A 26,759-nucleotide genomic window follows, 5' to 3' on the forward strand; every position below is an offset into this window, starting at 1 on the left:
GGACTTTCCAGGTAGATCTCAGGGTGGCGCTGTGGTATGACCTTATTTCAGGTCTTTGTTTCTATATTCTTCGCTGTGTTTTGCAATTTTAATTGTTTTTAATTGTCTTTGTGTAGTGTGCAAAGTGTGATTCAATAAACTTGTTATACTTTTTGATAATCTCTGCGGTGATCCCTTTGGTATGCATGCTACCCTTTTTTCTTCTGCTTATTATGTTATGTTCCCAAGAAAAGCGTCAACTCAATCCAGAAAATAAGAAAGACGCCACTCAGGTCTGTCATCTGTTAATGGAAATATAGGGCTTCCACATTAGTGGTAGTACAAAGTCTGTGGAAAAGTGCTATGGCTCCTTGCCCCCCACCAAAAGAAATTCAGCAAATTCTGCGCTCCCAAATCCAAATGCCCCCTCATTTCTGAGCCCCGGAGTGTGCCTAAACCACATTTGCATTTAATTTGCAGGTGCGTGTCTCCAGAAGCATGTACTGGTCAATACAACATACTGCTTGTTTCTGGAAAACACCCATGGAGTCAAAATCATCACTACACCTGTAGATATACCCCTTTGGGAACTTAATTTCCAAAATAGGGTGAATGAATGGGCAGGAATATCGCCCAGCCGTTGCAGGAAGCCGGTGGCTGTGGCTAGCAGTGTGCCTACTATTAAAGAAGATGAATATTCCCTGCTTCACATGACAATAGTCCCTCCCACCTCTTGGCGGCTGATTCAGTGCATAGACGTGGGAGGGACTATGGGTGAGGGGAAAAGTGAATATTCATTTTCTTTTAACAGCGGGCACACACGTTAGCTGCAACAGCTGGATTCTGCCTCTTGTGACCCACTCATCCGCCACTGCCACTCCCCCGCATCCATGGCAGGTACATCTGGACTATAAGAAGCACCCAGTTTCCTCTAAAATTTTGGAGGGAAAAATTGCGTATTATAGTCTGAAAAATACGGTAATTACAATAATTTTCTGGGAGAAATATTTAGTTTTCTGGAACAATTTCTAGGGTGCTTACATTTTGGGCACAGTGTTATCATGACTGCTTTGAAGTAGGTTTGGTAAATTACCTTGGTTAAGTAATCCATATTCAGTGTTAAAAACACCAACAAGTTTTGTGTAGCCACAATTAACGTGAGCGGAGATGGCAGCTCGAAATGATTTGCCCCAAACTGCTGGTCCTCCAGGCTTAAATTGAAAAGAGACCATTTCATAGACCCCTAGGATAAAGAAAACACAGCATTATGCATTACAGTTATACCTGCTTATGTTTATTGCACCTAATGGGAGTATGTAGTACAACATGATGCAGCATTGATTGTCTGGTTTATCATTCTTTTTTAAAGACTCTGCATCTATTGATATGCTAAATTTTTCTTGATTTCTTCATTTACTTTACATTTTGTTAGTTGAGGGAGTTTTTGCAGCATTTTTTCCCACACCTGCTTAACCCCTTTACCCCCAAGGGTGGTTTGCACGTTAATGACCAGGCCAATTTTTACAATTCTGACCACTGTCCCTTTATGAGGTTATAACTCCGAAACGCTTCAACGGATCTTAGCGATTCTGAGATTGTTTTCTTGTAACATATTGTACTTCATGATAGTGCTAAAATTTTTTCGATATAACTTGCGTTTATTTGTGAAAAAAACAGAAATTTGGCGAAAATTTAGAAAATTTCACAATTTTCCAACTTTGAATTTTTATTCTGTTAAACCAGAGAGTTATGTGACACAATATAGTTAATAAATAACATTTCCCACATGTCTACTTTACATCAGCACAATTTTTGAAACAAACTTTTTTTTTCAAGGAAGTTATAAGGGTTAAAATTTGACCAGCAATTTCTAATTTTTACAACCAAATTTACAAAACCATTTTTTTTAGGGACCACCTCACATTTGAAGTCATTTTGAAGGGTCTATATGGCTGAAAATACCCAAAAGTGACACCATTCTAAAAACTGCACCCCTCAAGCTGCTCAAAACCACATTCAAGAAGTTTATTAACCCTTCAGGTGATTCACAGCAGCAGAAGCAACATGGAAGGAAAAAATTAACATTTTACTTTTTAGTCACAAAAATGATCTTTCAGCAATAATCTTTTTAATTTCCCAAGGGTAAAAAGAGAAAATGGACCTCAAAAGTTGTTGTCCAATTTATCCTGAGTACGCTGATACCCCACATGTGAGGGGGAACCACTGTTTGGGCGCATGGCAGGGCTCAGAAGGAAAGGAGCGCCGTTTGACTTTTTCAAGCTAAATTTGGCTGGAATTGAGATCGGACGCCATGTCGCGTTTGGCGACCCCCTGATGTGCCTAAACAGTGGAAACCCCCCACAAGTGACCCTATTTTGGAAACTAGACCCCCTAAGGAACTTATCTAGATGTGTCATGAGCACTTTTATCCCCCAAGTGCTTCACGAAAGTTTATAACGCCCGGGCGTGAAAAAAAAAAAATCCTATTTTTTCCACAAACATGATCGTTTAGTCCCCAATTTTTTATTTTCTCAAGGGTAAAAGGAGAAATTGGACCCCAAAAGTTGTTGTCCAATTTGTCCTGAGTACGCTGATACCCCATATGTGGGGGGGACCACTGTTTGGGCGCATGGCAGGGCTCAGAAGGAAAGGAGCGCCGTTTGACTTTTTCAAGCTAAATTTGGCTGGAATTGAGATCGGACGCCATGTCGCGTTTGGCGACCCCCTGATGTGCCTAAACAGTGGAAACCCCCCACAAGTGACCCCATTTTGGAAACTAGACCCCCTAAGGAACTTATCTAGATGTGTCATGAGCACTTTTATCCCCCAAGTGCTTCACGAAAGTTTATAACGCCCGGGCGTGAAAAAAAAAATTCCTATTTTTTCCACAAACATGATCGCTTAGTCCCCAATTTTTTATTTTCTCAAGGGTAAAAGGAGAAATTGGACCCCAAAAGTTGTTGTCCAATTTGTCCTGAGTACGCTGATACCCCATATTTGGGGGGAACCACTGTTTGGGCGCATAGCAGGGCTCAGAAGGAAAGGAGCGCCGTTTGACTTTTTCAAGCTAACTTTGGCTGGAATTGAGATCGGACGCCATGTCGCGTTTGGAGAGCCCATGATGTGCCTAAACAGTGGAAACCCCCCACAAGTGACCCCATTTTGGAAACTAGACCCTCTAAGGAACTTATCTAGTTGTGTGGTGAGAATTTTGAACCCCCACGTGCTTCACTAAAGTATATAATGCCCAGGCGTGAAAATAAAAAATCCTATTTTTTCCCACAAAAATGATATTTTAGTCCCCAATTTTTAATTTTCCCAAGGGTACCAGGAGAAATTGGACCCCAAAAGTTGTTGTCCAATTTGTACTGAGTACGCTGATACCCCATATGTGGGGAGAACTACTGTTTGGGCACACGTTGGGGCTCGAAAGGGAAGTAGTGACGTTTTGGAATGCAGACTTTGATGGAATGTTCTGCTGGCATCATGTTCCATTTGCAGAGCCCCTGATGTGACTAAACAGTAGAAACCCCCCACAAGTGACCCCATTTTGGAAACTGTACCCCCTAAGGAACTTATCTAGTTGTGTGGTGAGAATTTTGAACCCCCACGTGCTTCACTAAAGTTTATAATGCCCAGGCGTGAAAATAAAAAATCCTATTTTTTCCCACAAAAATGATATTTTAGTCCCCAATTTTTAATTTTCCCAAGGGTACCAGGAGAAATTGGACCCCAAAAGTTGTTGTCCAATTTGTCCTGAGTACGCTGATACCCCATATGTGGGGAGGAACTACTGTTTGGGCACACGTTGGGGCTCGAAAGGGAAGTAGTGACGTTTTGGAATGCAGACTTTGATGGAATGTTCTGCTGGCATCATGTTCCATTTGCAGAGCCCCTGATGTGACTAAACAGTAGAAACCCCCCACAAGTGACCCCATTTTGGAAACTGTACCCCCTAAGGAACTTATCTAGGTGTTTGGTGAGAAATTTGAACCCCCATGTGCTTCACTAAAGTTTATAATGCCCAGGCGTGAAAATAAAAAATCCTATTTTTTCCCACAAAAATGATATTTTAGTCCCCAATTTTTAATTTTCCCAAAGGTAACAGGAGAAATTGGACATCAAAAGTTGTTGTCCAAATTGTCCTGATTACGCTGGTACGCCATATGTGGGAAAAAACTGTTTAGGCACACGTTGGGGCTCGAAAGGGAAGTTGTGACGTTTTGGAATGCAGAAATTGTCTGCGGTCGTCATGTTCCGTTTGCAGAGCCCCTGATGTGCCTAAACAGTAAAAAAAAACCACAAGTGACATCATTTTGGAACCTAGACCCCCCCCCCAAGGAACTTATCTAGATGTGCCCCCTTTTTGGAACTAATGTACGCTTTCTTGTAAAGTAAATTAGTAGTGCATGGAGGTGTGGTACAATCTGAAGCAATCCTTCATACACAGGCCAGGTTTTTCGGGGCAGGTGTCGCATTGATAAATGGTGTCCTTGCGTATTCCCCTTTTGTAACACACTCGGCACCTTTTTTGCGGCTTACCTTTTCTGCCGGTTGGCGGGACCACCCCCGGAAAATGCTGGCCTGGTACGATACGAGCACCTTCAGTTCCGGAAGTACTGGGGCCCTCTCCTTCCGGAGTACCAAATATCAGGGCCTTAACCACTACCTCCTGGAACTGAAGGTACGACGTATCGGTGTGGCGTGCACATCGTAACAGCAGGAAAGCGTTGAGCATTGCCATTTGTACGATGTGGACGGCCAACTTTTTGTACCACACCTTGGCCTTTCTCAAAGCACTGTATGGTTGGAGGAGTTGATCAGAGAGATCAACCCCCCACATGCTTTTGTTGTAGCCCAGTACACAGTCCGGTTTGCAGACCTGTGTAGAGGTACCCCGTACAGTGCTGAGGGCTCTGCCATCACCATGTATGGTGGTCAAGAGAAGGACATCCCTCTTGTCCTTGTACTTGACCACCAGCAGGTGGTCGCTACATTGGGCCTTGCTCTCACCTTTTCTGAGCATCTGCCGAAGTAGCGTCTTTGGGAGGCCTCTCTGATTTTTGCGCACAGTACCGCAGGCTGCGGTACCTCGCGCAGAGAGGGATTTGTAGAGTGGGATGCTGGTATAAAAGTTATCAGTATAGAGGTGATAACCTTTATCCAGCAGTGGGTGCACCAAATCCCACACGATCTTCCCACTCACTCCCAGGACAGGAGGACACTCAGGGGGTTCAATCCTGCTGTCCTTCCCTTCATACACTCTAAACCTGTGGATGTACCCTGAGGCACTCTCACACAGCTTGTAGAGTTTGATTCCGTACCTGGCCCTTTTGTTGGGCAGGTATTGACGGAATCCGAGCCGCCCCTTAAAATGGACCAAGGACTCATCCACGCAGATGTCCCTTTTGGGCACGTACACTTCAGAAAACTTTTTGTTGAAGTGTTCGATGACCGGCCGAACTTTGAACAGACGGTCAAAGTTGGGGTCATCTCGTGCGGGACACTGTGCATTATCGGAATAATGCAGGAATTTATGGATGGCCTCAAAACGTCTCCGAACCATGGCCATTCGGAATACTGGAGTGTTATATAAAACATCTACACTCCAATATTGCCGCATTTCTGGCTTCTTCACGATCCCCATGTGGAGGACCAGGCCCCAAAACTGCATCATTTCAACTGCGTCTACAGGAGACCAGTTGGAAAATGATGTACCGGGGTTTTGCTCCAAAAATTGACGAGCATACAAATTAGTTTGCTCCACCATGAGGTTAATAAAATCCTCAGAGAAAAAGACTTTGAAAAAGTCTGTTTCTGTGAGGCCCGTGGTGTCAAACTTGATTCCTGATTCTGCCACAAAATCAGGAATCAGTGGCTCGTAATTTTCGGGGGGCGAGGTCCATGTGGGTTCCGCAGTGGGGAGCGCTGGTTCAGGAGTGGTGGGGGCTGCCTCATCTTCTGTCCTGGGGCGTCTGCGTGGTGGTTCCGCAGGACCCGAGGAGGAAGAGGAGGAGGAGGAGGAGGAAGAGGATGAAGAATCAGAAAAGTGAAGAAAAGTGGGATCCTCTCCCTCGCTATCAGTGTCGGAGGCAAGGAAAGCATATGCCTCCTCCAATGAATAGCGCTGTTGGGACGAACGGGACGAGCGGGACATTTTTGTGTGAATATGGTGATTGGGTGCACTTTATTGATAACTGTATGTGTATGTGTGGGGGGATAGTGATTTGTGCAAACTTATCTGAAAAGAAAATGCTAAAAGGAGAAGAAAAACCTGTAAAAAAAAAAAAGGCAGGCACAAACTCTGATAAGAGAACTGCGTCACTTATCAAAGTTTGGCGGCTGCGGGATGTGTGTACGGAGGTTGCGCAAAAAGGCTGAAGGGAAAAAAGCGAGCGCGAGAGTTGATCGGTGAACTGCGTCACCAATCAACGCTCGGCGGCTGTTAAATGGGCGCACGGAAGGAGGTGCAAAGGGGGGTAAAAAGAGGGGGAAGGGAGATGGGGGTGGAAGTGGGGATTGGGCAGGGATCAGTGATCAAAACGTACGGTTGTAGTCAGGTGGCGCAAAAGGGGGGTGAAAAAAAAAAAAAAGGAAAACGGCAGGCACAAACTCTGATAAGTGAACTGCGTCACTTATCAAACTTTGGCGGCTGCGGAATGTGTGTACGGAGTTGGCGCAACGGGGGTGAGGGAAAAAAAGCGAGCGCGAGCGTTGATCGGTGAACTGCGTCACCAATCAACGTTCGGCGGCTGTTAAATGGGCGCACGGAAGGAGGTGCAAAGGGGGGTAAAAAGAGGGGGAAGGGAGATGGGGGTGGAAGTGGGGATTGGGCAGGGATCAGTGATCAAAACGTACGGTTGTAGTCAGGTGGCGCAAAAGGGGGGTGAAAAAAAAAAAAAGGAAAACGGCAGGCACAAACTCTGATAAGTGAACTGCGTCACTTATCAAACTTTGGCGGCTGCGGAATGTGTGTACGGAGTTGGCGCAACGGGGGTGAGGGAAAAAAAGCGAGCGCGAGCGTTGATCGGTGAACTACGTCACCAATCAACGTTCGGCGGCTGTTAAATGGGCGCACGGAAGGAGGTGCAAAGGGGGGTAAAAAGAGGGGGAAGGGAGATGGGGGTGGAAGTGGGGATTGGGCAGGGATCAGTGATCAAAACGTACGGTTGTAGTCAGGTGGCGCAAAAGGGGGGTGAAAAAAAAAAAAAGGAAAACGGCAGGCACAAACTCTGATAAGTGAACTGCGTCACTTATCAAACTTTGGCGGCTGCGGAATGTGTGTACGGAGTTGGCGCAACGGGGGCGAGGGAAAAAAAGCGAGCGCGAGCGTTGATCGGTGAACTGCGTCACCAATCAACGCTCGGCGGCTACTAAATGTGCGCACGGAGGCGGCACAAATGGGGGTGGAGGGGGTAAAAAGAGGGGGAAGGGGGGATTGGGGTGGATGAACGGGGATTGGGGTGGATGAACGGGGATTGGGGTGGATGAACGGGGATTGGGGTGGATGAACGGGGATTGGGCAGGGATCAGGGATAAAACTTACGTTTAGTTGTCTTCTTTCTTTAGCAGGGATTGTGGTGCTACAGGCTGCTGTGGCACCACAATACCCAGCACGGCAGGGAGATCCAGGCACAAAATCCAGCAGGGAGATCCAGCAGTATGACCGCTCTGTAGGAATCCTCAGCTAGAATGAGGACCCTGCAGAGCGGTCATACACAGGTCAGGCAAGTGACACAGACAGGTCACAGAGCGGTCATGCTGCTGCTGTGACCTGTCATTGGTGGGATTGACCATAACATCGATCCCACCAATCAGAGCTTTCCTGGTGACCTGGCTGTGACCTGCCTAGGATCGGATCTGTTCGCGCCATCCTAGGCAGGTCACAGCCAGGTCACCTGCAGGGCACAGAGCGGTCACAGCGTGATCGCCGCTGCGCCCTGTGATTGGCGCGATCGACGATGACATCGATCGCGCCAATCGGCTCCTGCAGGCCCTGCTGGGCCTGCACTGTGTCCTATCCTAGGATCGGTGCTATTAGAGCACCGATCCACGCAGGTTCCGGCAGGGCACAGCGCGGTAATACCGCGCGGTGCCCTGCGATTGGCGCGATCGATGCGATCGGCGATCGCGCCAATCCGGGGTGTTCTTGCCTTGCCTTCCTACATCGGTACTCGATCCTAGCCTGTGACCTCATTGTTTCAGCCGCTCCGATTGGCTGAAACAATGAGAATGGCTGTGATTGGCTGTTCAGAATTGAACAGCCAATCACAGCGATCGAGAGGGCGGGTGGGCGGCGACAATGCCCTGGATGCCGAGGCCATCTCCCCCCAGGTGAGATGGCGTCGGAATTTTAATGCGATCACCGCGACTTAAGTCGCGGTATCGCATTAAAGGGCAGGAAGTACTATCCCGTCAAGGGTCAGATAGGCCCAGGGCACCTCGACGGGATAGTACGTCCAAGGTCACAGAGGGGTTAAAGAGGACCTTCCACCAAAGTTTGCATTGTGAACTGGACACAATGTAAAGGTATGTGCACACATTGCGGATTTTTCCATGAGTTTACAGTACCATGTAAACCTATGGAAAGCATAATCCGCAGTGCACATGCTGCGGAAAAACGCGCGGAAACTCTGCGTTGTTTATTCCGCAGCATGTCAATTCTTAGTGCGGATTCCGCAGCAGTTTACACCTGCTGCATAATAGGAATCCGCAGGTGTAAAATCGCAGGTGGAATCAGCAGAAAAGCCGCAAAAAATTTGCGGTAAATCCGCAGGAAATCCACAGTGCAAATTACCTGCGGATTTACCAAAATCAGTCCGGAAAAATCCGCAGAATAATCCGCAACGTGTGCACGTGGCCTAATAGTGGCTGCGGAGCAGAATAAAGCGTGTTTTGTTTTTTTCTTCATTTCGCCTTTCTGTTGCAGAGATATTAGCAATCAAAGTATTGGCACAAGATGAACTGAAAAAAAAGTTAATTTATCATGTGCCAATACCTTGATTGCTAATATATCTGCAACAGAAAGGCGAAATAAAAAAAAAATAAAAAAAAAGTTCCAAAAGGGTGTTAATAGTAAGGCTACGTTCAGACTAGCGTTGTGCGCCGCTGCGTCAGCGACGCAACGCACAACGCACGCAAAAACGCGGCAAAACGCACGCAAAAACGCTGCGTTTTGCGACGCGTGCGTCGTTTTTTGCCGAAAATCGGAGGCAAGAAAAATGCAACTTGTTGCGTTTTCTTGGTCCGACGCTTGCGGCAAAAAAGACGCATGCGTCGCAAAACGCAACAAACAAAAACGCATGTGTCCCCCATGTTAAACATAGGGGCGCATGACGCGTGCGTCGCCGCTGCGTCACCCGACGCTAACCCGACGCACACTAGCACAACGCTAGTCTGAACGTAGCCTTACCCAACACTGGGGGCCTGTATGAGTCGCCCAATAATACGCAGACAGCAGCATGCCACAGAGAGAACACACCCCACCATAGCTTAGGTTTCCCAGTGTGTGAGATGAAGGAACCAGCCGAACTCCTCGTCAAAGATGCTGTGCATACATTCATCTACACAATCATTTACAGTGTATTGTTATTCATCTTTGATTCCTTATCATATTTCAGCAGACTTATTTATATCCTTCCGCTGCCATCATATCAATTGTGTTACATATTGAATTTCCTTCGGGGTTTTCTATGAATTATTACCTTTTGCACAGATGAGGATAGGTGGCCATGTCGCCTCTCTCATGGGAGAGAATCGGGGCTGATTTTGTTAATGTCACTCGCATCAAACTCTGTCATTGTGAGCCAAGTGTCACCTTAGTGTGATCCGATTCTCTAGAATGAGAAAATCACAGCACAGGTGCAGAGAAGATGGAGAACTTAATTTCTCCACTGTCTGTCGGACTGCACTTGAATGACATCTGAGTGCAGTCCGATGTTTCACACGCACCCATACACTTGTATGGGTGCGTGTGATCTGATCATATGTCCACGTAGCATGCTGCGATTGTTTTATTATGCTGAATCGGCATGAGAAAAAATACTTGCAACTCTGCACTGTCCCTTAGTATTACAGTGGGCTGAGTGCCATCTGATAAAACATTAGATAGCACTGGCCCTTGTTATACGCCATCAGACTGTGCCCTCGGTCTCATTATGTATACACCGGCTTTGTTTCCATGTAGCCTATTGGCTTCTAATATCATGCTTTGATGTGGCCTTGTAATTATTTGGTCATTTGGTGAACCCAATGTTTTTGCATACTACTTTTAATATTCGCAGGATGAACAATGCTATAGATCCCAACCAGATAACTATACACAATGAAATTCATAACTGTACCCTAAGACCATGAATGGAATAGAAATCTACCCAGATACATAGCGATGAACAAGTATGTGTGTTAGGGTAAGTTCACGCAGGGCTTTATTTTCTGCAGCAAAACCTGATCTTCTTGCCAGGAAAGAAGCTGCGTCAAAAACGCAGGTTTAGGTGCGTTTCTGGTGCTTTTTTTGTTGCGTATTTGGTGCGTTTTTTCTTTCTCTTTGTCCATGTTAAAGAAAAACACAGCAAATAATGATACCTGCGTTTTTTTCAGCACCCATTCAAGTCAATGGGTGAAAAAAAGCAGCAAAAACGCTGAAAGAAGTGACATGCTCATACAAAAAAACAATGTGTGTGCAAGAGATTTCTGAAATCTCAAAGGCTTTGCTGGTATTGTAAAAAGCAGCTGAAAATTAGCATAAAAAAACGCAGCAAAAACCTCCTGTGTGAACTTACCCTAAAGGTACCGTCACACATAGCGACGCTGCAGCGATACCGACAACGATCCGGATCGCTGCAGCGTCGCTGTTTGGTCGCTGGAGAGCTGTCACACAGACCGCTCTCCAGCGACCAACGATCCCAAGGTCCCCGGTAACTAGGGTAAACATCGGGTAACTAAGCGCAGGGCCGCGCTTAGTAACCCGATGTTTACCCTGGTTACCATCCTAAAAAGTAAAAAAACAAACGCTACATACTTACCTTCCGCTGTCTGTCCTCGGCGCTCTGCTTCTCTGGTCTGGCTGTGAGCGCCGGGCAGCCAGAAAGCAGAGCGGTGACGTCACCGCTCTGCTTTCCGGCTGACCGACGCTCACAGCCAGAGCAGGAGGAGTGCAGAGCACAGCGCTGGAGGACAGAGAGCGGTAGGTAAGTATGTAGTGTTTGTTTTTTTACTTTTAGGATGGTAACCAGGGTAAACATCGGGTTACTAAGCGCGGCCCTGCGCTTAGTTACCCGATGTTTACCCTGGTTACCAGCAAAGACATCGCTGAATCGGTGTCACACACGCCGATTCAGCGATGTCTACGGGGAGTCCAGCGACGAAATAAAGTTCTGGACTTTCTTCCCCGACCAGCGATCTCCCAGCAGGATCCTGATCGCTGCTGCCTGTCACACTGGACGATATCGCTAGCGAGGACGCTGCAACGTCACGGATCGCTAGCGATATCGTCTAGTGTGACAGTACCTTAAGTCTGTTTTAGATCATTCTGTACATAAATATTACTAATTAATAAAATATATGGAACAAAATATAACATTTGCACTGATACATAGCCTTTACTATACTTCTGGCATTTAGTTCATGAACCAGGAGGTCCAGTCTGAGCGATGTTACAGATGCCAAAAAGAAACACTGATACACTACACAATGACATTTTGCTTTTGCTACATCTACTGTACTTGTAGTGTCTATCACTTTAAATGGACTTGATGGTTATTGCTCAGGGTCTCAGTCTAGGAAGCCCACGTTACTACAGAAGTCATGTGTTTGGTCACTGCTGATTTACGCATAACAAAATGAGAGGCACAGATTGAAACTTGAGGTGCCACAACTGTACAGACAGGCCAGCAAGATACTTCTTTAACCCCTTTACCCCCAAGGGTGGTTTGCACATTAATGACCGGGCCAATTTTTACAACTCTGACCACTGTCCCTTTATGAGGTTATAACTCTGAAACGCTTCAACGGATCCCAGTGATTCTGACATTGTTTTCTCGGGACATATTGTACTTCATGATAGTGGTAAAATTTCTTGATATTACCTGAGTTTATTTGTGAAAAAAACGGAAATTTGGCGAAAATTTTGAAAATTTCGCAATTTTCCAACTTTGAATTTTTATGCAATTAAAGCACAGATATATGTCACACAAAATACTTAATAAGTAACATTTCCCACATGTCTACTTTACATCAGCACAATTTTGGAACCAAAATTTTTTTTTGTTAGGGAGTTATAACGGTTAAAAGTTGACCAGCAATTTCTCATTTTTACAACACCATTTTTTTTTTAGGGACCACATCACATTTGAAGTCATTTTGAGGGGTCTATATGATAGAAAATATCTAAGTGTGACACCATTCTAAAAACTGCACCCCTCAAGGTTCTCAAAACCACATTCAAGAAGTTTATTAACCCTTCAGGTGTTTCACAGGAATTTTTGGAATGTTTAAATAACAATGAACATTTAACTTTTTTTCACAAAAAATTTACTTCAGCTCCAATTTGTTCTATTTTACCAAGGTTAACAGGAGAAAATAGACCCCAAAAGTTGTTGTACAATTTGTCCTGAGTACGCCGATACCCCACATGTGGGAGTAAACCACTGTTTGGGCGCATGACAGAACTCGGAAGCGAAGGAGCGCCACTTGACTTTTCAATGCAAAATTGACTGGAATTAAGATGGGACGCCATGTTGCGTTTGGAGAGCCACTGATATGCCTAAACATTGAAACCCCCCACAAGTGACACCATTTTGGAAACTAAACCCCCTAAAGAACTTAGAGGTGTGGTGAGCACTTTGACCCACCAAGTGCTTTACAGAAGTTTATAATGCAGAACCGTAAAAATAAAAAATCATTTTTTTTTTCACCCCCAATTTTTTATTTTCCCAAGGGTAAGAGAAGAAATTGGACCCTAAAAGTTGTTGTACAATTTGTCCTGAGTGCGCTGATACCCCATATGTGGGGGGAACCACCGTTTGGGCGCATGGGAGGGCTCGGAAGGGAAGGAGCGCCATTTGGAATGCAGACTTAGATGGAATGGTCTGCAGGCGTCACATTGCGTTTGCAGAGCCCCTAATGTACCTAAACAGTAGAAACCCCAACAAGTGACACCATTTTGGAAAGTAGACCCCCTAAGGAACTCATCTAGATGTGATGTGAGAGCTTTGAACCTCCAAGTGTTTCACTACAGTTTATAACGCAGAGCCGTGAAAATAAAAAATATTTTTTTTTTCCACAAAAATTATTTTTTAGCCCCCAGTTTTGTATTTTCCCAAGGGTAACAGGAGAAATTGGACCCCAAAAGTTGTTGTCCAATTTGTCCCAAATACGCCGATACCCCATATGTTGGGGTAAACCCCTGTTTGGGCACACGGGAGAGCTCGGAAGGGAAGGAGCACTGTTTTACTTTTTCAACGCAGAATTGGCTGGAATTGAGATCGGACGCCATGTCGCGTTTGGAGAGCCCCTGATGTGCCTAAACAGTGGAAACCCCCCAATTATAACTGATACCCTAATCCAAACACACCCCTAACCCCAATCCCAACAGTAACCCTAACCACACCTCTAACCCAGACACACCCCTAACCCTAATCCCAACCATAAATGTAATCCAAACCCTAACCCTAACTTTAGCCCCAACCCTTACTGTAGCCTTAACCCTAGCCCCAACCCTAACCCTAGCGGGAAAATGGAAATAAATACATTTTTTTTATTTTTCCCTAACTAAGGGGGTGATGAAGGGGGGTTTAATTTACTTTTATAGCGGGTTTTTTAGCGGATTTTTATGATTGACAGCCGTCACACACTGAAAGACGCTTTTTATTGCAAAAAATATTTTTTGCGTTACCACATTTTGAGAGCTATAATTTTTCCATATTTTGGTCCACAGAGTCATGTGAGGTCTTGTTTTTTGCGGGACGAGTTGACGTTTTTATTGTTAACATTTTTGGGCACGTGACATTTTTTGATCGCTTTTTATTCCGATTTTTGTGAGGCAGAATGACCAAAAACCAGCTATTCATGAATTTCTTTTGGGGGAGGCGTTTATATCGTTCCGCGAATTGATAAAGCAGTTTTAGTCTTCGGGTCAGTACGATTACAGCGATACCTCATTTATATCATTTTTTTTATGTTTTGCCGCTTTTATACGATAAAAACTATTTTATAGAAAAAATAATTATTTTTGCATCGCTTTATTCTGAGGACTATAACTTTTTTTTTTTTCGCTGATGATGCTGTATGGCGGCTCTTTTTTTGCGGGACAAGATGACGTTTTCAGCGGTACCATGGTTATTTATATCTGTCTTTTTGATCGCATGTTATTCCACTTTTTGTTTGGCGGTATGATAATAAAGCGTTGTTTTTTGCCTCTTTTTTTTTTTCTTACGGTGTTTACTGAAGGGGTTAACTAGTGGGACAGTTTTATAGGTTGGGTCGTTATGGACGTGGCGATACTAAATATGTGTACTTTTATTGTTTGTTTTTTTTATTTAGATAAAGAAATGTATTTATGGGAATAATTTTTTTTTTTTTTTCATTATTTAGGAATTTTTTAAAAATTTTTTTTTACACATTTGGAAATTTTTTTTTAAACTTTTTTACTTTGTCCCAGGGGGGGACATCACAGATCGCTGATCTGACAGTTTGCACAGCACTGTCAGATCACCGATCTGACTTACAGTGCTGCAGGCTTACCAAGCGCCTGCTCTGAGCATGCTCTGTGAAGCCACCTCCCTCCCTGCAGGACCCGGATGCCGCGGCCATCTTGGATCCGGGCCTGGAGCAGGGAGGGAGGTAGGGAGACCCTCGCAGCAACACGATCACATCGCGTTGCTGCAAGGGTCTCAGGGAAGCTCGCAGGGAGCCCCCTCCCTGCGCGATGCTTCCCTGTACCGCCGGCACTCCGCGATAGGCAGCTGACACCCGGCCGCGATCGGCTGCGCTCCCCCCCGTGAGTGCGGCCGATCGCGCTGGACGTACTATTCCGTCCTTGGGAAGTAGGTCCCACCCCTCGACGGAATAGTACGTCCAGTGGCAGAAAGGGGTTAAAGGGCCTAAGGTGGGGTTAACAGTGACAGGCACCCATTCCTATGTCACCTGCCGGACTTGGGGCGGCAACATTCAGAGATGGCATCATGCGACCGCTGTAGCTAATTTGCCGTTTGGCTGCGACCACCATATTCTGCATAAGCATCATGTAACCATTGATTGACTGTAACAGATATGTGATGGCCCAAGATCGGGGGGAGGGAACACAGAAGCGGAAGTGAAGGATATAGGATCTTCGGTACAGGATTTTTGTTACTATACCCTGCTGGGCCCATCTAATTATATAATTACCTTGTAATGTCTTCACATCCTGTTCCATCCAGATGTGTCCGGATCCCAGAATTCCAAGCGGCGGAAGTTCACCGACCTCCATATTGGGACACCCAAGTGATGGGTGTTTCAATATGGAAGCTGCTGGTGGTACCAGCCTCTTGCGCTGTACCATTAGTGGAACACCGTCGCACAACACACTGTATATACCGTACGCACCACACACACACACAGTATATGCAGTCGCTGATCCCAGCGGAAGATGCGCGACGTGTCTACAGGCAGAGGAAGCCGGTCACATTAAAGGGGTTTTCCCACAAAAGAAAGTTTATTTTAAAAATTGTCTGTGTCTGACTGTGTACAGAGCATACCACATCTCCTGAGCAGGGGAGGAAGCAAAAGATAATACTGACATTACAGCAGGGGATCACAGAGGATTCATTTTGTGAGGTAAAATATTTTACTGACTGTTTTTAAAAAATATTTTACCTCACAAAATGTATCCTCTGCGATCTCCTGCTGTAATGTCAGCATTGTGTTTGAGGGGAGAACAGCACAGGAAGGAGAGAGACAGCAGATAAGGTGGATAGCACATGGGGTAGACAGGTCAAAGAAGAGAGAACAGATGGGAGAAGTCAGCGCATAGGGAAAGAGAGAGTGGATAGGTGGGTGAGCACATGGCGGGAGAGATTCCCAACGCTGCAAAACCTGCTCCCATCATGACATTACCGCCTCCCGATGCGATAGCATCGGGCCTCCCTCTAGTTAACAATAACCTTTAAAGTAGAAGGAAGACCCTTTTAACACAAAAGAAAATAGAATTACACTTACTAGTAATTGGGTTTCTAAGACCCTCCAGGGCAGCACACAGGGGGATGCCTCACCATCCTAATTAGGGACAGATACAAGAGGTTTAAATATCCCTCCCCTTTCCCTAAACCCCAGTGTTTTCCAAGAACCACATAGAGTGAATGCTTGATTTATTTTATTGGGGGGAATTACCCGTGCTGTCGTGGAGGGTCTTAGAAACCCAATTACCGGTAAGTGTAATTCGATTTTCTCTCTAATCCCCTTCACGACAGTACACAGGTTAGATCTCTTACTGACATTAGATCTAATCTATAGTGCCTAGTGAAGGTATGGACCGAGGACCAGGTAGTAGCTTTGCAAATCTACTCGATGGTCGCATTGGCCTTCTCTGCCCAGGAGACAGAGACAGCTCGAGTTGAGTAGGCTTTCAAGGATTCAGGAGGAGGTAGATCCTGATTTTTGTGAGTGTCCATGATGGCTTTCTTGATCCAGTTTGCTAAAGAACTTTTGGAAGCTTTCTTCCCTTTGTTTGGTCCACCATACTGAATAAAATGATTTTGATCTTGCCTTCAACTTTGTTTCAAGTAGACAAGGATTGTCCGCCGAACGTCCAGAGAGTGGAATCCTGCTTCTCTCTCATCTTTTGGATTGTCACAGAAGGAGGGCAGAATTATTTCCTGGGACCTGTGGAAGTCCGATGATACTTTAGGTACAAAGAACGGGCCTAGACAAAATGTTATCCTGTCGTCCAGGATTCTTCGATAAGGCTCTCTGATGGATAGAGCTTGTATCTGCCCACCCTTCTTGCCGTTGTATTGGCTACAAGAAGTGATATTTTCCAGCATAGTCTGTCTATCTGGGTCTGGTCTATCGGCTCAAATGGTGGGATAGTTACACCTTTTAGCACTATGTTCAAATCCCAAGATAGGACTATGTTGGATTTCTTTGGCCGGATTCTGGAAGCGGCTGACATGAACCTCCTTAGGCTGGGTTCACATTACGTTACAGGCGTCCGTTATATGGACTACGCTACACCGCGGCATAACGCGTTGTAACGCAGTCCGTTAACGCCGCCATTGAGTCCAATGTCGGACGCATCGCTAGCGCACGCCCACATGCGCACGCATCTGCTAGCTCTATCTGCGCTAGCGCGATGACACATCGGCACTTGTGTTAACAGCAGCCCGTTAACGCATGTGTTGAACGGGCTGCTGTTAACGCAATGTGAACCTGTCCTTATAAAACTCTGGTTTGCCAGATTTTGGTCGAAGTAGGAGCTCAGGGCAGACACCTGGTCCTTCAGAGTACTTGGTTTTAGTCCCTTAGACAAGCCGTCCTGTAGGAAAGCTAAGATTTCTGCTACATCCGGGTGGAAAGGATCGATGGGAGTGAATCCATACCATGCCGAGAAGGTTTTCCATATTTTGGAATATATGGCATTGGTGATCGGCTTCCTGCTTTTTTGTAAAGTGGATATAACCGCATCTGAGAGGCCTCTGGCTTTCAGGATTGTAGATTCAGAAGCCAGGCTGCCAAGCTTAGGCTGTGGGGAGCCGGGTGAAAGATGGGACCTTGATGTAGAAGGTCCTGGTCCAGAGGCAAAATCAGAGGTTCCTCTGAGCTCATTAGTTTTAGGGCTCCAAACCCGCTCCTTTTTGGCCAAAGAAGGGCGATCAAGATAGTTTTGACCCCGTCTCTCCTGACCTTTTGCAGAGTCCTTGGTAGTAAAGAAATTGGAGGAAATGCGTATCCCAGTCTAAAGTTCCACGGGTGAGAGAAGGTGTCCACCCTTGAATGGGTTTCTTTTGGGCCTATGGAGAAGTACTGCTCTGCTTTGGCTTTTCCTCGGTTCGCAAACAGGTTCACTTCTGGGAGACCCCATTTTTTTGGTTATGGACTGGAAAATTCTCATATTGAGGCTCCATTCCTCCGGATCTATATCTGTTCTGTTCAAGAATTCTGCTTTGACGTTGTCGGATCCTTTCAGGTGGAGAGTCGATAAAGATAGATGATGCTCTGCCCAACAAAATATCCTTGCCGAGATCTGTTGCAGACTTTCATGTTTTGTGCTGCCTTGGTTACGTAGATGGGTTACAGTGGTCATGTTATCGGAGTAAGATGCCGCGTCACCAATGACCCAAGCTGCCGCGTCACCAACCACCCGAGCTGCCGCCTCCCCACCGCCAGAGCAGCCACCTCACCACCGCCAGAGCTGCCGCCTCACAACCACCAGAGCTGCCGCCTCACCACCACCAGAGCTGCCGCATGCCCGACCTTCTGTCTCTTCCCCATTATCCCGTAGAGTGTAAGTCTGCAAGGACAGTGACCTCTTCCCTCTGCACCAGTTTGTCATTGTAAATTTGTTAACTGTAAATGATATCTATAACCCTGTACGTAACCCCTTTTCTCATGTACAGCACCATGGAATTAATGGTGCTTTATAAATAAATAATAATAATAGTAAACAAGGACATGGGTTTTTTGGATCAAAGGTTCTGCTGCCCTCAGGGCCTCTTCTACAACTTCCAATTCTCTGAAATGGGAAGACTGGTTGGTCATCTTCTTGGGCCAGACTCACTGAAAGACTCCCTGAGACATCACTGCACCCCAACCGCTTTTGCTGACGTCTGTTGTAATCGAAGTCATAGGATATTGTATCCATGGTATCCCTTTTGCCAAGTTTCCTTGGCAGAGCCACCAGTTGAGGGATAACTTTACATGCTTAGTTAGAGAGATTATTGTACTGAGAGTCTCTGGGTCTTTGTTCCAGCGGGAAAGGATAAACTTTTGGAGTGTTCTTGAGTGTGCCTGGGCCCAGGGGACTGCCTGGATGCACGAAGTCATTGACCCCAACACTGACATGGCGAACCTTATGGTCATCCTTTTCTGTATTTTTAGTGTCCGAATTTTTGATCTTACGCATAACTGTTTGGTGACCGGGAGAGATTATTTTAGGTTCTGGGAGTCTAGGAGGATTCCTAGAAAGACTTTTTTGGTTGAAAGATTCAGATCTGATTTTTTCTGATTTACAATACAGCCTAAGGACGCCAAGGTATGCAGGACTGATTGGAGATGTTCTTTTAGAGTGATGACGGAGGGAGCTATGACGAGAAGGTCGTCCAGGTAGGGGACGATACAGATGTAGTAGCCTTCTTCAGAAAGCAGGACTTCTGCCATAATTTTTGCAAATGTTCCGGGCGCCGATGATATCCCGAAGGGAAGAACCCTGAACTGGAAGTGATGTACTTCTTCTTCTAGAGTAACTGCGAATCTCAGATACTGATGGTAGGATGGATAGATGGGTACGTGGTAATAAGCCTCTTGGAGGTCTATGGTGGCATGGCAAAGTCTTTCCTGATCAATGGTATGGTAGTCTTTATGGATTTCATTTTGAAACGCCGGTGAACGACGTGTTGGTTCAGCTTTTTTAGGTTGATGATGACCCGATATTTCCCACCTGTTTTTTTTTACTAGAAACAGACGGGAGTAGTGGACCTGGCCACGCTCCGCTTCTGGAACCGGTGATATTACTCCTGAGTACAACATCTGTGGGAGTTCTGTATATAGGATCTTCTGAAGCTTTGTCAATGGAAGATGTGTTACTTCTAGTTTTTGTGGGGGGAAAGGAGAAAAATTCTATTTTTATTCCCCTTCTGACCGAGTCCAGGATTTTCTGGTCTGAGGTTATTTCTTGCCAGTTTGGGAAGTGATTTGAAATCCTGCCCCCTATCTGCTTGGCATCATTTTCTGTCTGAATGGGAGCTCTGAAAAATATTTCTCCGTCTACCACCTTTGGGGTAACTCCATCGCCCCGTTTTACCTGTATTGAGGGGTCTGGCGTGAGCGAAAAGGCTTCTTCTTGGGAGGTTTTGGTTTGGGAAGATTTTTTTTCTTGTCTGTTACTTTTTCCAGCAAGTCGTCCAGTGCAGGGCCAAACATGTACTCGCCCTTGAAGTGAATAGAGCATAGCTTATATTTTGGCAAAATATTTCCGCTCCACATCTTCAGCCACAAGGCTCTTCGGGTAGTGTTGGACAGTACCGATGTTCTAGCCGCAATGCGAACCGCTTCCACAGAGGTGTCCACCAGAAAGCCTGCTGCCTTCTGAAGGAGAGGTATACATGTCAGAAGATCCTCTCTTGGAGTACCACTTCTTATGTGGTCCTCCAGTTGTAGAAGCCAGAGGAATAGGGTTCTTGTGATGTAGGCGGATGCGACGTTCATTTTTAAGGAGGCTGCTGATGCCTCCCAGGACTTCCTCAGTAAGCTATCCATCTTGCGGTCAAGAGGGTCTTTGAGTTGAGAGGAGTCTTCAAAAGGTAGCATAGTTTTTTTGGCTACCCTAGGTACTTGGATATCCACTTTAGGGACTTCAGTCCAACACTTTGAGGTGTCTTCATCCAGGGGAAAACAAGCTCTCATCTCATTAGGGATATTCAGCTTCCTTTCTGGAAATTCCCATTCATCCAGGATTAGATTCTGACATTATCATGGATAGGGAAGACCATCTTTCTTCTTGATTTCAGACCAAATAAATCATCCTGGAATGAACAGGATGGTTTCTCCTCCTCAACCCCCATCGTGTTTCTGACTGCCGAGACTAGCGTTGGTGGTGTCCAGGATTTTGGTACTGGCCCTTTGGCATTGAAGAACTTGTTTAATGAGGTGTATGGGGGGTACAAGGAGTATCTGAAGTCTTGGTGGGAAATAAGGGCACTTGAGAATTATCTAAAAAATCGGATTGTCCCAAGAGGCTTAAGGATCAATATTGTTCCCTCACAGAGGATTGCGTCACCTGAGTTTATGACAATTTGGCAAAAAGAATCTATAGAATCATCTGTTAGATTCATGCAAGCTCTCCTCACAGAGGAGAAAAAAGTATTTGAAAAATCGACCGATCAATTAAATAAATTGATAGAACAGGTTCTGAAACATAAAGCCGACCCCGACTTTAATAGGAGGGAAGGACTGCTACAGACGTCAGTAGAAAGATACCAGGCTTTGCTAAAAGAGAGGAAACATCTACAGTTCCAAAGGGACCTTAGTGAAAATAAGGAAGGTGAAATTCAGGGTGTCCCTGTAGAAAGACAATCGGAAGCATCTTCGTCCGATTTGGATATATCTGACACAGAGAGTTGAGGTAGCAGGTAGCAGCAATAATACACATTTTTTCAGAGATCAACAGACTAGACAAAGATGGCAGGGCAGAAGAAGAAAATCTGGAAGGAAGGGGGGGAAGAGGGAAGTATCGGTCTGGAGGAGGTCCCCTGACCCCCTTTCTGACACCAAATCCAGCACCTGGCCAAGTATCCGGAGCATCCTCCTCATCATCAGTCTCTTTTTTGGAGTGCAGTGCGAGAACGGGTTATCAGCTCAGAACCAGGTTCAACTAGATAGGGGACAAATTATCAACCTGTCCTCGCACACGCTTTCCAGGGATGAGTATAGTGTCCTGCAGAGAGGTCTCAATTTTGTTCCAACTAATCATTTTAATTGCTTTGAGTGGGAGAAAGTTCTCAATCTTTTTTGTAGAAAACTTAAGTGGAGAAAGTTCTTCAAACACAACACTCGTGAAGAATGTGGGAGGCTAGGGCTTGATCAGGAGGACATGGAGGGTTTTGAGGCCCTATGTGGCCTACTCCAGGAGAACGAGAGGATTCCCGATGAAGGGAAAGGCCCATTCACCACACTTAAAAATAAGAGCGAGAGGATGCCACCACAAGGTGACGCGAGTAATATTGATCTATTTGCATCACTAGTCGAAAGGGATCTCAAAAAATTAAGTAAAGTAAGTTGGGAAACGGAGGATAATCTTGCGGAGAGGGAACGGAGGGCGCTTAAGGGTCTGAAAGAGAATGACCGGATAATCATAAAACCCTCCGACAAAGGGGGCAATCTGGTCATCCTCGATCATCCAGAATATTGCGCTATCTGTGACTCCATTCTGCAGGATAAGACCACGTATGAGATACTTACTATAAACCCACTTGAGACGTTCAAGAACCTGTTGCGACCGATTCTGGAGGAGGCTCTTGCACATCTACTCATTTCACGAAGTGAATTTGAATTTATATTACCTAAATTTCCCCTGATGGCAACCTTTTACGCACTCCCCAAGGTGCATAAAGGTTGTCACCCCTTGAATGGACGACCCATAGTGTCAGGGGTGGATTCCCTCACACAGAACTGTAGATTGTATATAGATCAGGTCCTCCGTCCCTTCATTACATCTATCCCGTCCTACTTGAGGGATACATCTGATCTGCTACTTAAGTTGGAGGGAGTACATCTGGGTCAGGATGCTTTCTTGACATCTATTGATATAGAAGCACTTTATAGTAGTATCCCACATCAAGCAGGGCTTGAAGGAGTCAGCCATTTTTTACAACAAAGATCGGTTAGGTGTAGGGAACATAACAATTTTGTGCTTACTTTACTTGAATACGTCTTGACCCACAATGTGTTTACGTTGAAGGGAAGTACTTCCACCAGCTCAGGGGCACAGCGATGGGGTGTCCCTGCGCCCCATCGTACGCTAATTTGTTCCTGGGCTGGTGGGAGGAAACCATCGTCTTTGGAGGGGAGGAGAAATGGTGGCATGAATATATACCTATATGGTATAGATATATTGACGACGTTTTTATGGTGTGGACGGGTACCAAAGATGAGTTTACAGCTTTCACGGGGCTTCTTAATGTGAATAGGGTGGGCCTCAAATTTACGTCGGAGATTAGTGAAATAGAATTAGCCTTCCTGGATTTGAAAATTAGAAAAGAGACACATGGGGGGATTACGACCAGCATCTACAGAAAGCCTACGAGTACAAATAATCTGTTACATTGGGAGAGCCACCACCCTACTCCTTTAAAAAGGGGAATACCCAAGGGGCAGTTCCTCAGGCTTAGGAGGAACTGTTCGAGGAGTGATACCTTCAAAAGTCAAGCTGGAGACATGTTTAACAGGTTCAAAGAAAAGGGGTATCCGAGACCTGTTTTGAATAGGGCATTTATGGCTGCCAATAAGGCCGACAGACAGAGTCTGTTACGGAATAAAACTGAAAAAGAACCTGTAGCGCTCACACTAAATTAAACCTGCAGCAAACAGTATAACGGTACCACCCACCCGCAAACAAATCAAAAAATCTGATATAAATGAAAAGAAACTGTCTGCGCTGGAAAAACCCACTAGAGGACCATCGGAACTGCCAAGTGGGTTAGTAGATTTAACCCCAAAAAAGTAACAAAGAATGGTACCATATAAGTGTAAGAAAACAACCTTATACCGCCAAACATATATAAAAAATGGTTAAAAAATATTACATCACTACCTGAAGAAGTAGTCCAAAGGAAGATGTGGATTTCTGCGGTGTAGTGAACTCGAGTCACCCAGAAGGGGTAAAGTAAAGTCAATGCCTGATGTCAACGATGCAAGAAGCGATAGTGCGGCGTCTTCCAATATCCTTTTCACTTGCGGTGCCAGGAGAGGATCGGGTGAAACGTATTCCACGAGTTATCCTGTGTCAATCCGGATAGCAGGCACTGCCCCGGCCGGTGGCAGCGCACGCCTGCGTTCAATGGAGTGTGTCCACGTTGCTGGACACAGCCGTTAGGTGTTCTGCAAGAGCAGGACCTAATGTGACGTCACAACCACGTGAGTGATCACGTGGTAGGCTATGGAAAGAGCTTGGGACCAAATCCTACGCGTTTCGGAGACAAACGATCTCCTTCCTCAGGGATGGTCCACTAGGGGTATTGCGCTCTTATATAGTTAGCGGTGGACACACAGCCATATTAAGAATTGAACGCAAATAGCTCAATCTCGCTATTAAGACCTCTCGGGATAAGTGTATCCAATTCAAAAATCATCTTAGTCTCTTCCCTGGACATTTGTTTGATGAAATCACCCCCTCTCCAGCAACTTTGTACTACTTTGAGGCCAGTGAAAGTGGTTCCATAAATAGACCCTTCATGATGAGTCAAAAAATGTTTAGAGAGAGGGTGCCCTACAAATTTTTTCTTTATATTCCTAATATGTTCATTTATCCTTGTGTGAAGGGCTCTTTTGGTTCTACCTATATATACCTTCTCACAAGGACATGTAATTGCATATATAACCCCCTTAGTGTTGCAGGAAATGAAATTCCTAATTTTCCAATTAATAGTCCCCTTCTCAAATAACTGCTGTTTCTTACTATTTAGCAATTTACATGGTTTACACTTTAAGCATGGAAAGAAACCTTGGGGTGTGTTTGCAAATGAATATTTGGTTGGAGGAAAATTGCGTGGAACTGTAGGAGCTATCTTATTACCCAAATTAAGGGCTTTTTTATAGCTGAACAGTGGGCGTTCTGAGAGTTTTTCACCGATCACCTTGTCCTCTCTTAGGATGTCCCAATGTCTACTTACAATGTTTTTAAACAGGTGAGTATTAGCATTATATCTAGTAATAATTGGGACTTTATCTAACCATCCTTTCTTACTGATTTTTTCTTTTGTTTGCAAGAGACCAGATCTTGGTAATTTTTCTACCTGATTTTTAGCCAAGGACAAAGAACTATGGGAGTAACCCTTTTGTATGAATTTATCCATCAGACTTTTTGATTCCTGCATAAAATCCTGCTCCCGGGAACAATTTCTATGTGCCCTAATCATCTGGCTTTTGGGCACATTTAACAACCAATTAGGAAGTTGGCAGCTATCCAGAGCAATATAGTTATTGCCATCTGTGGGTTTATGGAATGTTCTCGTATGAATGGCACCCTCCTCGATAAAAATATTAAGATCTAAAAAATTGATAGAAACGGTACTGGTGGTTCCCGTAAAGTTTAAAAAATATGAATTTTTATTTAAATTGCCAATAAAATCAGAAAGAGAATCGGGACCACCAGACCAGATAAAAACAATGTCGTCAATAAATCTTTGCCAGAGTACCAGATTCGCACCCTAGGGGGAATTCCCATAAATGGTGTCAAACTCCCATTTACCCACATAGAGATTAGCGTAGCTGGGTGCGAATCTGGTACCCATAGCAGTACCCCATTGCTGGGAGTAGTAGTGCGCATTATATTTAAAATAATTGTGGGATAAAATAAAACGCATACAATCTAAAATAAACTGGATTTGACTTTTAGGAAGTAAACCTTGTTTATTTAAAAAGAATTCTGCCGCTTCGCAGCCTTTGTCATGCTGTATGATGGTGTATAATGAAGTAATATCCAGCGTGCCCATAATAAAATGATCCTTCCATTCTATATTCTCTAATTTTCTAAGAATATGTGTACTGTCTTTTAAATGAGAGGAAAGTTCAGGGACCAATTTTTGAAGATGACAGTCTATATATTTTGATAAATTTGCTGTTAGACAGTCTACCCCTGATATTATAGGTCTTCCAGGGGGGTTGACTGGGTCTTTGTGAATTTTTGGGAGGTAATAAAAATGGGCTATCTTAGGATGTTTAATATTTATAAAATCAAACTCTTTTTTTCGTGATAATCCCTTGATCATGTACTTTTTTAATTAGACCCTCCATTTCATGAATATATATATCTGATGGGTCTTGAGATAGGAGACTATAAGTTTGTTGGTCTCCTAGCAGCCTTAAACACTCTTTTGTATAGTCCTCCGTATTCAGTATAACTATACCTCCCCCTTTATCCGCTGGTCTGATCGTTATAGCTTTATTGGCTTGAATTTGTTTTATAACCTGTTGATCCGCATATGTTAAATTGTTTCTAAATCTTGTACACCGTTTGTCGGGAATTTTTCTAATATCCCGTATAACGTTCTTTTGAAAGGCCTCAAACGATTCTGAGTACTCCTGAATCGGATTGAAGTTCGATTTGGCCCTCAGAGTGGTATGTATAAAGGATTCCGTCTGAACGGGAGGGTCATTAACTATAGCGACTTTGTTTTTTAGAAAATATTTTTTGACAGCCAATCGTTTCATAAATAGTTTTATACCAATAAAGGCCTGAAATTTGTCAAATTTGACAGTGGGGGCATATTTAAGATCTTTATTTAATATAGAGATTTCCTTTGCATCCAATTTATGGCTACTTAAATTGAATATTTTTTGTTGATGGTCTTCCTCTCCATCTAATTCTTTTTTGTTGTTACTTTGCTTCCTCTTTTTTTGGGCAAGTTTCCCGCCCCTGCAGCCCCTTTTTCTAGTCTTTTTAGACCCACCTGAAAAAAAGGGTGGTGTTTATATTTATTCTTTTGTACGGGTTGTGCATTGGGGTTGGTTGAGCCACTCAATTTAGCCTTTTTTTTAAAGATTTCTTAGGAAGTTTATTGGAACAAGATACGGTAGGAGAGTTATCCAAGCTCTTATGATTCTGCATCACCCCTCTATTGGTGGGTGGGGGATCGTCCCCATTATCAAGAACCTGAAATCTGTTCTGAAAAGCGTGTGATGATATGGGAGTATATACCGAGATGTCATGAACAGAAGGCCAGGGCACCCTCTCTCTAAACATTTTTTGACTCATCATGAAGGGTCTATTTATGGAACCACTTTCACTGGCCTCAAAGTAGTACAAAGTTGCTGGAGAGGGGGTGATTTCATCAAACAAATGTCCAGGGAAGAGACTAAGATGATTTTTG

At 44.7% G+C, this 26,759-nt stretch overlaps 1 protein-coding gene across 3 annotated transcripts in view; it reads right to left on the reverse strand.

The window, feature by feature from the left end:
• Positions 1 to 26,759, reverse strand: part of NIPSNAP3A (nipsnap homolog 3A) — a 93,286-nt gene that overhangs the window by 21,679 nt on the left and 44,848 nt on the right. For all 3 annotated transcript variants that reach the window (XR_011320790.1, XM_069765962.1, XM_069765949.1), the window contains exon 4: positions 1,073 to 1,222. Coding sequence is in view for 2 of the 3 variants with exons in the window: in XM_069765962.1 (XP_069622063.1) it covers positions 1,073 to 1,222 (150 nt within the window). In the remaining variant the exon portion in view is untranslated. The remainder of the gene's footprint in view (positions 1 to 1,072; positions 1,223 to 26,759) is intronic.

Source organism: Ranitomeya imitator, chromosome 1, assembly GCF_032444005.1.
Source record: "Ranitomeya imitator isolate aRanImi1 chromosome 1, aRanImi1.pri, whole genome shotgun sequence".
In the NCBI taxonomy this organism is placed as follows: Eukaryota; Metazoa; Chordata; class Amphibia; order Anura; family Dendrobatidae; genus Ranitomeya; species Ranitomeya imitator.